General features: G+C 43.4%; 1 protein-coding gene across 4 annotated transcripts in view; it reads left to right on the top strand.

Moving 5' to 3' along the window:
- The window catches only part of LDLRAD3 (low density lipoprotein receptor class A domain containing 3), a 282,869-nt gene that overhangs the window by 34,457 nt on the left and 235,159 nt on the right, over window positions 1-13,253 (top strand). For all 4 annotated transcript variants that reach the window (XR_010623356.1, XM_065754994.1, XM_065754993.1 and 1 more), the window contains exon 2: window positions 3,559-3,705. Coding sequence is in view for 3 of the 4 variants with exons in the window: in XM_065754993.1 (XP_065611065.1) it covers window positions 3,559-3,705 (147 nt within the window). In the remaining variant the exon portion in view is untranslated. The remainder of the gene's footprint in view (window positions 1-3,558; window positions 3,706-13,253) is intronic.

Below are 13,253 nucleotides of genomic sequence, written 5' to 3'. Positions count from 1 at the left end.
AACAGATTGGTTTCCTTACTCAGTCCCCTTCAAAGTGAAACATGAGTCCCTTTTTTATTCAGCCCAGATGGTGTGCTTTTTAAAGTGAGCAGTGTGTTGCGGTGAAAATGGACTTCATTTCCCTTCTCCCTTCCCCTCCTCCTTCACTTAACTGAACAGATCCGTGCAGTTCGCGTTTGGGCTGAATTCAAAATTAGTCAGAGAGGCTGCAGGGTAAATATGTCAGCGATTGGAAGGGCGGCTCTGCCAGATTGAAGGAATTTCTGCCCTGCCAACAAGCAGTATAGCAAGTTGGCTGCATGAAATCTGACATCTGTACAGACTTCATCGGGTTACTGCTTGAATCCTTCCGAAAAATGGGTTTGGAGATGGAGCAGGTCCTTCTTGTGCCTGTAGTGTCGCTCTTCTCACGTTCCCGTGCAGAGCAAGTGTCCACAGTGAGGATTTCCTTGCAGCCGTGAGGGCCTTCATAGCAGGTAGAGGAGACTTCCAAAGCAAAGGAAGAGAGATGGACTGTACAATTTAGATGGTTCCACGTGTGGCATTGTTTTGACAGTTCCTTACCCACTGGTGGATTTATTTTTTTTGGAGGTAGAGTAATGCTTGTGGCATGTTTCTAGGTGCGGACTCTGGAATTGCGGTGTCTAACCTGCACCTCTATTCCAGCAGCTGATGAAGGTCATATTTCAAGAGAAAGAGCTGTTGTTCCTTTGAAATAGGTGTGAGTCAGAGTTCACCGGTCCCATTCTGCAGCAGAATTCGCATAGGTCTGTCGGCAACTTAATCTGCCCATATCTTTTGTTTCCTGCTTGGTAAAAAGGTTAGTGCTACATCCTTACTTAGAAGAGCATTGAGGATAAATCTGTTGTATGGCAAAGGAAATCCTATAATCAGACCACTTTGCTGGGTAACAAAATCTGATATCTGTTCTTGGCATTTCCTTTCAGTTCTGTAGAGCATACATACAGCCTTTATTCGGAGAGGTTGTTGGAAGAATCAGGGCCTTGATGGCTTTTTTGGGACATTGCTTCTGAGTTTGTGCTTTTTGAGGCCTAAAACGTTCTCAACTGATCTGGCTTTCGTTACGGATGCATAGAGATCCTGGTGAATGTTTTCAGGCAGATACAGCAGTAAGTCTGCCGGGAGCCAAGCTTGGGCCTCTCTGCGGAGGAGGTGCTGCGGTCCTTGGAAATGCATCAGTTACTGCGTTGTCTGGGGAGCACCGCGGTGCTCGGAGCTGGGAAGGCAGCTCCCTACTTGGGGCAAGTCTAGACCCCAAGTCTGTTCTTTGCTGGCACCTCGCCCAGGCCTGGGGGTGGCCTCGCTTGAAGTGTTGACAGCGAGGTTTCATTCTGAGTAGGTGCAGCTTCTGTGTGGAAGTGGAGCAGGCAGGGGGAGAGGTGCAGGCAGGAAGGTTAGATGAGAAGGTGGTGAAGAGCAGCAGCGCAGTGAATGGCATTTCAAAGAAAGAATGGCACCTTTTTCTGATGGCACTGCCTCAACGTGCTGCCTGAGTGCTTAGATTTTGAGAGAACTGAAACCTTGGTAATTCCTAGTTGTCAAATGGTGTTTTTCAGTACCATCATTTTGAAGCAGAGTTAGTTTTAGCCACAATAAGATGTTATGGTTGTTTTTGTTGTTGTGTTTTGTTTTTTTTTTTGTTTGTTTTCCCCTCAGGACTGTAGAAAAGGGGCTGTGGTCTGCTCTTGAAGCTCTTGGACACTTCTTAACAAGTTTAAGAACATGGCATGTTGGCCGTGCCTTGCCACTGCAGAGAACATCTGTCTCTCTCTTTCGTATCTTGGTCTTTTAAAGGCAAAACTTGGCTTGTAGTGCTAGGGCAGGCTTCCTCCCATTGCAGGCAGCTGTGTCTCCGGTGCATTGCAGGCTGTTGCCTAACAGGAGGCTGCACAGTGTTGGTAACTTCCGTGCAGCTGCTGGGAGTGATGATTTTGGCTTGGCCATCACTTATCAGATACAGATGAGTGATACAAAGATTGATCTGAATGCATCGCAGCACTGGTTTAAGGGAAAAAACAAACAAACAAACAAAAAAACCCACCTAACTCAACCCACACTTGTTGGCTGGATGTAAAGCTGCAGAACTTTGCAGTGATACTTTAAGGCTGCAGTAGCCCAGGGGATGTTACTGACTGTATCTGCACAGTGTTTCCTTGTGGGCTGACCAAGAACAGATCGTTTCCATTGTTGATTTAGATGTAGGGCCTTGGGCATGAAGCAGAGTTGGGGACAGCTCTCCTGGATGTCTGCTGGCAGTGGCACTTTCCCTAGCAATGGCAGCATGGTCCCGGTGCTGAGTTGTTCTCAGTGTGCAGCAAGAAGCTGCATCTTGCATATTGCAGTGTGGAGAGAGCAAAAGTCTTCTTCCTTGGTTGAAGAAGCGGTGGTGCAGGGAAAGAAGCTGAGGCTTAGATGAAACTGGTGAAAGCATAAACTAAATTGCCAGCTGCATCGGGATGTTGCACGTGGCTCCGGTGCACAACAGGTGGCTCAGGTTGACCCATCTGCCTCACAAGACATTATTTCCACTTTGTTTCTGAATCACCTTGTCTTCCAGCAGCTCAGGGCAAATTTCCATTAAGGTAGCTGCTCTGTGCTGTCAGTGTCTTAAGCATCCCCAGGAGAGTCAGGCATTTGCCAGGAAGAAAAATTGAGAGGAAGCTTCTTGTTTGGGGCAGAAAGGGGGATAAAAATACTTCTCAAAGCAGTTCTGTCATGCATCTTCTGAAACTATGATGTAAAACTTGGCAGTGCTGCCAGTGTTATAAGAGTGCAGCAGTGACATCCCCATCCTTACACAGGAAGGCTTTTATTTCTGGTTTTCAGGAGATTACAAACTTGGAGCATGTTTTCTTGGACAAGGCAGAAAGATGGGAGATGGAGCTTTTCTCTCATCCTCTGTCTTGTCTTGCAGCTTCCCACAGTGTGCTTACTTGAGATTCTATTCATGATGCTGCTCCTGTTTTGGGAGCATCAGTCCTCCAAGCCCAACCTGCATTTTGGGCCTGTGGTTGAATCTCTTTGCTTATTAAAATAATTGCCATTATCTTCCTTCTCTGAAGTTTACATTTTTGTAATACCGGTGTTCCAAAAACAATGGACAGGTATGGAAGCACAGTAGGTGAAAATCACTGGCTAGAGCTGTTACAACCTTAAAGGCTAATTTATAGGTTGCCTTCTTACTCTGTTAGGTGAATCTCCAGTTTCCTCCTGCTAAACTCTTTCCACATAGCAAACTTAGTAACATTCTGGCTGCCTTCCTTGCCTGGACAGATGTGTGCCAGGGCACTAAGCTGATACTAAGCAATACTATGTTTAGAACTTCATTGAAAAGCTAGTGTGAATTAGTCCATGTGTTCCTAGCCTTCAGGTTGCAGTATGTAAGTAAAAATCTACAAGCTAAATACCAGTCTGACAGAAGCATGAGAGTATGGAGCTGAGTTCTTGTGGCATCACCTATTTTACTTGTGTTTAGACCTTATGAAGGAGAGACTTTTTTTGAAAGCCCTGTAAACTTGTCTTTTGTTGTTGTTGCAGATAGCCAGCTGCTGCCTGGGAATAATTTCACAAATGAATGCAACATACCTGGAAACTTCATGTGCAGCAATGGGCGCTGTATCCCGGGGGCCTGGCAGTGTGATGGGCTGCCAGATTGCTTCGATGACAGTGATGAGAAGGAATGCCGTAAGTGACCATTGCTATGACCTTGGTGTGCCTGTTACCCCAAGGCTTAACTAGGTAGCACTAGTGGTGTGTTCTGTAGTATATGCTATGTAATGAAGCCACTGCCCGTTTCTTGATTTCTGTGTTGTCAAAGAAGGTATGTCTCTTACTGTTATTTCAGGTCTTTAAGGTTCTTCAAATTGGCCAATTTGAATTCAGCAGTTAGTAGCAGGTGGCTAAATCCCTGTGCACAGATAGATAAAATGAGACAGGCTTGACCTGTGGCTTATCCAGTGGAAGACTTGATTGTGTGGGGACCGCTAAGTCACAGCCTGAACCACTGATTGAGCACTTGAAGGAAAGGCCCAGTCAGTCCTGGGAGCACAGGTAAAGGCAATTCACGCCTAGACCTTATTTAAGGGCTGACTGCCACTGAGGGAGGATCTCTTGTTGGAGATCCCTCCTCTTGGAGTTCTTTCCCTGTGAGCCTACAACTTTGGAGATGGGTGAGCATTCATTTTCCTTCCTTTTGTAACATCTCCTGGTTTGTGCTGGTCCCTTGGCCTTTACACTGATGCTCAGTTGTGATTGTGGGGATCCTGCTTCTCCTGACTCGACATACAGGCCTCTGGAATAAAGGCCGTAACAGCCCCGACCTTGAGACTAGTGCTTCTTGTTTCAGTGTTTTTAACTGTATCTTGCTACTTGTTTTCCTCTTCTGTCAAATTGTAATTCTTAGCCCTTTGAAACTTAAACAGTAACTTTCTGGAAAAGAAACAGTGAATATACATGTCATAATCCTCCCTACAGTGCTCCAGTTCTAGGGAGCTTGCAAAGGCTGATCTCCTCCTTTGTGATGTCATGCTTTTGTTAGCATTAATTAAGTTTTAGTTAATATTATCCAACCTTTAGTTAACGAGAAACTTTCTAGGTTACATAGTATACCCAGGCAGCAATGTTATACTATGGCAAATATCACGAGACCATGTTTAGGAGGGAACAAGTTCACAAACTTGACATTCTTCTGAAGTGTCTGAGAACTTTCTGATAACTGAGTGCTTTTTGCCCAGCAAATATTTCTCTTTTATATAAGTGCTTTATAGAGGTTTCATTCATCTTAAACCTCTTAATGAGAACCTTACCTTTCTCAGGATACTTCAAGGACATTATTAACCTCACTTGTGGAGTAGAATAAAGAATAAAAGAATATCTTCTTTAATTCATTGACTAGAAGTAGCATGTTTTGTTAAATGCTTGTTTCTTTAACTTTATGCCTCATCTTTAATCCCTGTTTTCCATCCCGTTTAAATTCAGGGGTCTTTAATAACTGCTGTGGAGATCGATGTGCGTAGTTCTGCACTAAGCTGCTGAGCTTTTTTCCTACTTCTAAGGCCTTAAATGCATCTGTATAAAATATCTGAGCTGTTGCAGTCTTTATAAAAGCATCAGATTTATGTTGCAGCACTGAAAACAAGTTAACTTGTTAGTGTTGTCATAAGAATTGATCAGGTATGTCCACCTGTTTAAGCTGTGGTAGAATTGCTGTTGGTGGGTGCTTGGACAAGAACAAAAAATGTCCAAACTTCAATATGTGCTTTTCAGTCAAATGTTCTGGATGACAGGAGCTGGTGGTTTGCAGTCATGGCTTCTTAAAATGAGCTGTGAGAAGGTACTTCTCTGTATTTCTAGGTCACAAAGTTTCTGTGTCTTTTCTGAGAATGTTGCCATCATCTGCCTTGCCTGAATTTTCTAGTCCAACAAGTGGAAGCAAAACTGTAATGAAGGTTTTCATTGATATTCTGGACAGTTTGTTAATGAAGTAGTGAAGACTGGGCTGGACATTTACTCATGAATCACTAACAGGAAGATGTGCTTCTTGACTCTGTTGAATAGTTTCCTTAACAAAATCAGTTGGATCTAGTGAACAATGAGTATAGTAGATGACAATAAAAAATAGAAAGCTGCAAAATATCAGTTCATAAAAGTTATTCTTGTCATAACAGACTTGAAGACAACAGGGAGAGCAAAGGACTCGTACCCAGTGCTGGCTGGCTATTAACAGGTCAGATAAGCCAAAACAGAATGGAAATAGCGTGGAATAGAATAGAATCCCCAAACAAGATATTAAAATTCATGCAAAAAAGGCTCTGTAACATGTTCAGAGAGCGTCAAGCTGCCTGTTTTGCATTTCCCTCCTCTTCGTTTTAGTAGACAGTTTTTAACTCTCTGTGCTTTTAGTGGTCTAACCACTGCATTTGTGCTCCATGCAGATGCATGAGGGGTGTGTGTGTTTGTTTCCTCCTGTTGAAGACAATGTCAGTGATCACAAGGCCCACCAAAAAAATTGATTTCTGTCGTCAGGGTCCCCCTCTGGCAGGTGTGGCAGATGGTTAAGAACTGTTCCTGAGGTTGGAGGGGAAGGGATGGAGAATATGCAGGAGGCTGGAAGGGCTTTTTGGTGTTAGTTGTTGGCTTATGTCTAAGTGCATAAACTTGCTAAGAGCTTGAGGGACAATTCAATTATTTATACATAGGTTGCTCTGATAGTAGTACCTACTATTAATTTCCATGGAAACCACAAGTGATGCAAAGAGCACAATAACACTATTTCATAGGTCACATTCTCAGCTCCAAAATGCTATTTTCCAGCATAGTCACCACCATTAATTCTGCATTTTTGCCAGTGAGGAACAGGAGCCTGCATGGCGTGTTCATAAAAACCTGCACCAGTGGAGGTGACCCACTATCACCACTGCTAAAATGCACCACCCACTGCCTCTCTGTGTTTTCACTCACTGTTTGGTCTGCATAAATGTTCAGCAAGCCTCAGTGAATGCCAGTGGGTGCTATTTTTCTGCATGGAGGAATTCAGTGCCACACCTTTGCTTCATCTGCCCTTCCTTGTCAAATGCCATTTTGTTGAACTAGCCATCTGCTGCCACATGTCACACAGCAGCAAAATGAAATGGAACATTGGTGGGAAGATTCAGCCTCTGCGGCCATACCACCAGCAGCCACCTCTGATGCTGTGGGCCAGTGTAATGAAATAGGAAGTGTTACTTTCAGAGCGGCCCTTGCATATTTGTTGATAAAGACATATAGTGTATGTAGATTAAGAAAAAGTTTTATATATATATACATTGTTTGCTTTGCTCTTTTGATTAATTTTGAAAATGGGTCCACTTTTCTGAGGTCCTGTTGTATCTGTCACCATCCAGTTGTTTACATCAGGAAATGATGAAAATTTGGATTAGCTTAACAACCCTGAAATGGTAGGGTTTCTAGGTCAGATCCAAAGCAAGGGAAGGCAGCCCTAGCATTTTTGTCTGAAAAGAGTGAAGGAGGAAGCAAAATCTTATCTGCCCCCTGTAGCTTGTGTCAATCTGTAAAGAAAAACTCTTGGGTTAATTGAGTCTGTGAAGGACTTTAGATATCATTTGGTTCGGTTGCCTGCTCAAAGCAGGATGAGCTTGGATCGGGGTTGCTCAGAATCTGGCCAACTGTTGAATACCTTCAAAGGTGGATCGCTCCCAGCCTCACTGGACACCTGCTCCAGTGTTTGAGTATCCACTCTGGGATTTTTATTTTTTTTTTCCTTTCCATAATACACGATCACTCTCCAGTGATTGAAACTGAACCAAACAGCTTTTAAAGATGTGTAGTGTAATTAACGTCTGGGTCTGCTCACCTTACTGTGTGGGAGAAAGGGATGTAGGAGCCCAGGAACTGATCCTCTTGGGTACAGAAACAGCAGTGGAAAAGTGGGAGCAGCTGACACTCCAGATGTGCATACATCACATCTGGTTGTGTTGCTGCACCAGCAGCACTGTTTTTCTGGTGTCAGTTTCTGTAAGGGAGGGCAGCTGTGCTTGGAAGTGTCGTTGGAGCATTACAAGGCTTGAGGAGTGTGTGGGGGGTGTGCATGCATCTGTGTAGGTATAAAAGCCTTGTCTTATTTATTATTTTTGGCTAGGCTTTGTTACCTTCCTCCTTTCAGAATAAGGCTCTGCTTACTAAAGCTTACCTTACAGCAAAATCAGCGTCCTTTGTTTTCTGCTGTGATGTTGCTTTGCATTAGCTGAGCTGTTGAGAGTGGAAACAAAGCTGTATGAGTTACTTCAGCAGCATGAGATGGCTGAGTTCCCAGTGTGTTACTACCCTAAGCCGTGCTGTAAGCTGCTTTGTCTGTGATTCCTCATCGACTAAATAGTTCACATTTAAAGGCTTTCACCTTGCCTTAAAGTGTATTGTGTGTTTACTGGATTCAGATGCTGATGCAGACAGGGATCTTTGTGAAGGCAGTGTGTTCTGTTTTGGCATGCTCAGGGAGGAAGTTTCAGACATGTGCCATCAGGTGCAAAGTTTCTCCCTTTTGGGTTGCATTACGGTTGAATGTGGATGTCCAGCTATATCCAGTGAGTTCTGTTACTGTACTATTCCATTCTGTTACCCTTCAAAAATGGAAACTTACAGCTCAGATGTTCTGCTTTCTGTTTTGTGCTAACCATGTGTGAAAAGCTGTGAGGAGGAAGTGAGATGCAAGAGCACAATGCACGTTGCTCGTTCGTGTCTCCTCTTTCCTCTGTTCCTTTTTTCCTTTTTTCTGTCTTCTGCTTTGGAGGGCTTTCTCTGTTAACCACATCACTTTGCTTGTGAGATTTTTTTCTTCATCTTTTGCACCCACCAGAATTCATACCATCTGTTGCGTGCCTGGCTTCCTCTGCCCTGACCTGTGAGCAATTTAACACTTCCCATGCCAGCTGTCTGTATGCTGTTTGGCACACAGAACGTCTCCTGCTCTCTCGCCTTATGTCATGGTGATGTGAAAACAGAAAGGTGTTATCTGAGCAGGAGGGTGGATTAAAAATGTAAGAGAAGAAGCTGATGCTGGGACTTCCATTGCCATAAATGAGAAGTGCTTCTCCTTGAAGCAGAGCATCTCTTTGTCTTTTCTTCCAAACCACTATCTAAGCTTGGAAAGAAATTAATTGACCATGGCACCGTAAATGTTTTGTGAGTATTTCTCATTCTTAATAGTGCAAGTAACTTGCTATCTTCAGTGCGTCTCCCAAAACGAAGAACATTTTTGTAGCTCATTCCCTCTGGCTCTGCTGGTTCTCATCTGCTGGATTGTTAATCAGCCTGTGAACTCAAGTATGGGTCATGCAGTTTGCTTTTGAACACTGGTGGGCTTCTAAGTACTGCTACTGCTGGTCTTTAGCTCTGTAGATGATTTATAATGGTGGTTGAGGCACCTCTTGAGAAATGCATATCCTTTACCAGCACGACTTTCCTGGGGAGCTTACAGTTGTTGATTGTGTAGGGTCCTGTTCTGGTTATGCAGGAGTATGTACATGTGAGGTGTGTGATGCTTGCACCCAGCAAGATGGAAGCTGCATTCTGTTAACCACTCTGCATCCTCAGTCCGTTAGCGGGTGTAGAAAATCCAAAATAGTACAAAAGAGAAATACGTTAAGATGTTTCAAAACATTTTGAGGTAAACAGATTATCTTTAATACTGACCTTTATACCTACCTGCATATATTATATACCTAATGCAATATTGCATTAGGGCCAAGACCTGCATCCCTCTGGCAGGATTTTCTCCTGGAGATTTAAGAGTACAGTAATGTTCTTAGATAAGCTCCTAATGTACTCTGTCATCTTTGTTTTCTCTTTTCTTTGTGCTTTTCCACATCTTTGTATTAGATTATTACAGAAAGAACAATGTGAACACTGAAAATGGCTTTTGTCAGCTAATGAGCAACAGCAAGTGGAGAGATGGCATGTTGCTGCCTTTGTCAGCTAACGAGCAGCAGATGGTACAGATTCAGAGCATGGCACATCATCCGTGCTAAGTGCCTGGCATGACAGCAGCCAGAATCAGAGAGGTACCAAATACCCAGAGGTCTAGATTTTTCCTCATTGCTCTTCTGAGATCTATTTCCTACAAATCAAGATAGTGTGTTCAGCTATGAGCCAGCAGTGGCACACAGTGAATGCAGTGACTGACTGTTTTAGTCCAGGGGCATGGGCTGTGGGCTAGAAAAAAAATGTTTTGTGAGAATAGCCTCGGGGCAGTGTGTTCTTGTGGCAGGAGCGTACGTATCTCACATTTCTGCTGCCAGTCACTGCTGTTTCCCTTTCAATCCAAATATAAAAGAGAAGAAGGTTTTTCATTCAGTGATAAAGGCAGTGTATTGGGGAATGGCTGAGCAACTGGACATCATTGGTGCTTGTAAGAATGTGCTCCCAGCATGCTGTTCTGCGTGGAATAGCAAGAGCTGGCCTCTGTAGGAAAATCTGGAGCTGCAGTAGTAAAAACCTTGGTTTATCACCAACAGTTCAGCAGCATCAGATCTTGTTCTGATTGTCCTTTAGTCATCTAGAGTCTTTATACGCAAGTGTCCTCTGTGGGGGAGAATTTCTTCTTTAAATGAAGTGCATTGTGAAACCAATGAATTTTAACTAGCATTGCCCTGCAGGCATTGAAGCCACCAACCAAGCAAGCTTCCTCTGAGGGTCGGCTTAGTTTCTCACCTGATTGCAGAACACCTGGCTCTTCAGACAGGTGCTCGCAGGACCCCCTTGCAGTCAGGATGGATGGCTTTATGTTCGCAGCTCTGGGTTGCAATCAGCATGGTGTGGTCAGCCAAGCTTCTGTGGAGCCCTACCCTAGCAAGGTAACTCTCATAGCCCTGAAGGCTGCAGCTCACATCAGGACAGTCTGGGAAAACAGTTCAGTCTGGGTGCCTGGTAAATCTGGTAGGAGCCTTTCTGGCTCTACATCAGGGAGCTGGCACTCTTAGAGCATGTGCTGAAGCCAGGGCCCTGGCTGTCCACCTGTTGGTGATGAATAAGCCTGGCAGCTCCTAGATGTGGCAGATTGCATGCTGCAGTACAGAGATGAAGGACTGAGAAAACTTGAATTTTTCTTTGGTCCAGTTCCTCTAAAATAAGAAGTGGATTTGGGGGAAACTTTCTGAGCAGTGTGTAGCAGGATTGTTTTCTTGACCTATTTGTGTTTTTGTGACTGTAGCCACACTTCTGTTGCTCCTATAAGCGTTTTTAAATCTCTGGCAGGCTAGTGGCATAATACTTGGGATAGTACTGTAGTTACTTATTCACTGCTGATGTGTTGGCATATTAATCCTTTATTTCTTCTTTTCCTGTGTGTCTCTTAACCATGTTCTTGATTTTCCACTGTAGAATTTGAGTTGTTTGTTTGTATCTAATGAAAATGCCCTACTTTTTCACATTCCTTTCTCTGTCTTCTCTGTATTGGATATGTTTTTGGTTCTGTGTATTCTATCTAAATGCACAGAGCATTGTATATAAACATCTGACAGTCTCAGAAGGTTTTATTAATCTTCTGTTGTCAGGAGGTGGAGTGAGGGGGTGGGATGTATGGAACAGATAAACTTGTGTCATTCATGCATGTCTGTATCTGCATGCTTGCACTTGTTCCTCACTGACCTTGCACTGGTGGGTAGTTAGACTGGATAAACCATGTACTGTAGTTTGAATATACAGTCCACTGTAATTGTTTTTAAGTTTCCCCAAGGTTTCCTGGACATTTTTGTTCTGTCTCCAGTTTAAAAACCACCTTCGAGACAAATGTTTATTGCTCCCTCTGGTGTTCACTTCCAACAGGTTTTACTGCTCAGCACGTTCAGGAGAGGAGTCTCTGCAGGAAGTGTTCGTAACAATTACACACGGTTGTGGATAAGATGTAATGTCTTTCATAAAGATGTTAAATAAAACCCACTCTCCAAAATTAACAGCCTGGCTTTTCTAGAGTATGTGCTGAATCTGTTTCCATGCTCTAAAACCTTTTCAATTGGAAAACTGAAACTCTTGCAAAACAAAGGCAAGTTCATTCAGTCTTCAAACTGGTACTTCAGTTGTATATTGAGTGACTTAATTATATCCAGTTTCAACAAAAAAAGAGGTAATATATCAGGAACTGTAGGTGTTAGAAGCTTAATGATGTCAGAGTGATGGAAGAAAAAAGTATACCCAACCTGATGAAGTTGCTCTGTCATTTGAGAAACCCTTGTGTGGGAGCCTGGTGCAGCAGGGGCAGTAGGAAGGTGGAGAATTGAGCAGGGCCTTTGCCAGCATAAAACCCATGTTGCATGCTTGGAAGCCTCAGATGAGGTCAGACTCCTTATCCTTCATTCTTCCCTGATGTAGGGTGTATTTCAGAAGAGTGTCTTTAGATTTATTTATGTATTTATTGCTGCTCACTGCTTAAAAATGCTTTGTAGAGTTTGCCCTTGAGATTAGGAGCGTTCTTCAGACGCCTTCTACAGCAAGATTATGAACTGGAATTATTTTAAAGTACATTACATATTTATGATTTTTCCTGCATAAATCACAAAATTAAAGGGGGAGAGATTCTACTAATAAAGTGTCATTGTTCTCGACTCAAATCTTTCTGGTGGCAGTCTGGATTTAGATGTTTTTCTTCACCTCTCCTTAGACTTTGCTGTGAAAGCAGTTGAATTCATGACTTCTACACTGTAACCAGATCTACCAGCTGCTTTATAAGACAAAGTGGAAAGGTCCTGTAGAGACAGCATGTTCTGCGATCTCTGTAAGCTATTTAATGTCTGCTTATTACCATAGTACAATTATTACAGCTGCAGTTGTTTTGCTTGGGTTTAGCTACTCAGCAGAGTCAGTCTGATGAATGGCTTTCATGTACAGGAACAAAGGGCACAAAATAACTCTGGCTGCTATCCTTTTAAATACCAGGCTTTAGGGCTCTGCAGTCAGAGTTCAGTGCTCTGATGAGTGGGATGCAGCCTTTTGTTAATATGTCTCCCCAATTCGGAAGTAACATCAGTAAGCTCTAGGGATTGTTTAAACCAGCTGAGATCTCCTAGAAATACAGCAGCAGATCCAGACTCCAAGTAGTACTAAACTTACTCATCTGTAAAGATTATTGCCTTTGCATTGTTTAATATATCATAGAATCATACAGTCTTTTGAATTGGAAGAGACTTTTCAAAGGTCATCTAGTCCAACTCCCCTGTAATCAACAGGGACGCCTATGCTAGATCAGGTGCTGACTGCCCTGTCCTGCCTGACCTTGAATGCCCCTAAGGACAGGGCTTCCACCACCTCCCTGGACAAGCTGTTTCAGTGCCTCACCACCCTTATTATGAAAAACTTCTTCCTTATGTCCAATCTAAATCTCCCTTCTTTTAGTTTGAAAGTATTTTCCCTTGTCCTAACACAACAGAACCTGCTAAAGTCTGTCCCCTTCTTTCTTGTAGCTCCCCTTTAGATATAGCAAAGCTGCTGTCAGCTCACCTCAGAGCCTTCTCTTCTTCAGCCTTTCTTACCCTTCTTTGTACCTCATGCCAAGTCCAGTTCCAGTTGGACCTTGACCTTCCTGATACCATCCCTGCAGAGTCTAGCAGCATCTCTATAGTCCACCCAGGTTATCTGCCCCTGCTTCCACTGCCTGTGCATTTTCTTGCTCTCCAGTTTGACCAGCAGGTCTCAGTTCAGCCATGCTTGTCTCATGCCTTCCTTTCATGACTTGCTATACCTGGGGA

The sequence above is a fragment of the Cyrtonyx montezumae genome, unplaced genomic scaffold (assembly GCF_038088225.1).
Source record: "Cyrtonyx montezumae isolate F1298 unplaced genomic scaffold, pur_monq_1.0 scaffold_10, whole genome shotgun sequence".
Taxonomy (NCBI): Eukaryota; Metazoa; Chordata; class Aves; order Galliformes; family Odontophoridae; genus Cyrtonyx; species Cyrtonyx montezumae.
This window is presented reverse-complemented; position numbering and strand designations above follow the sequence as displayed.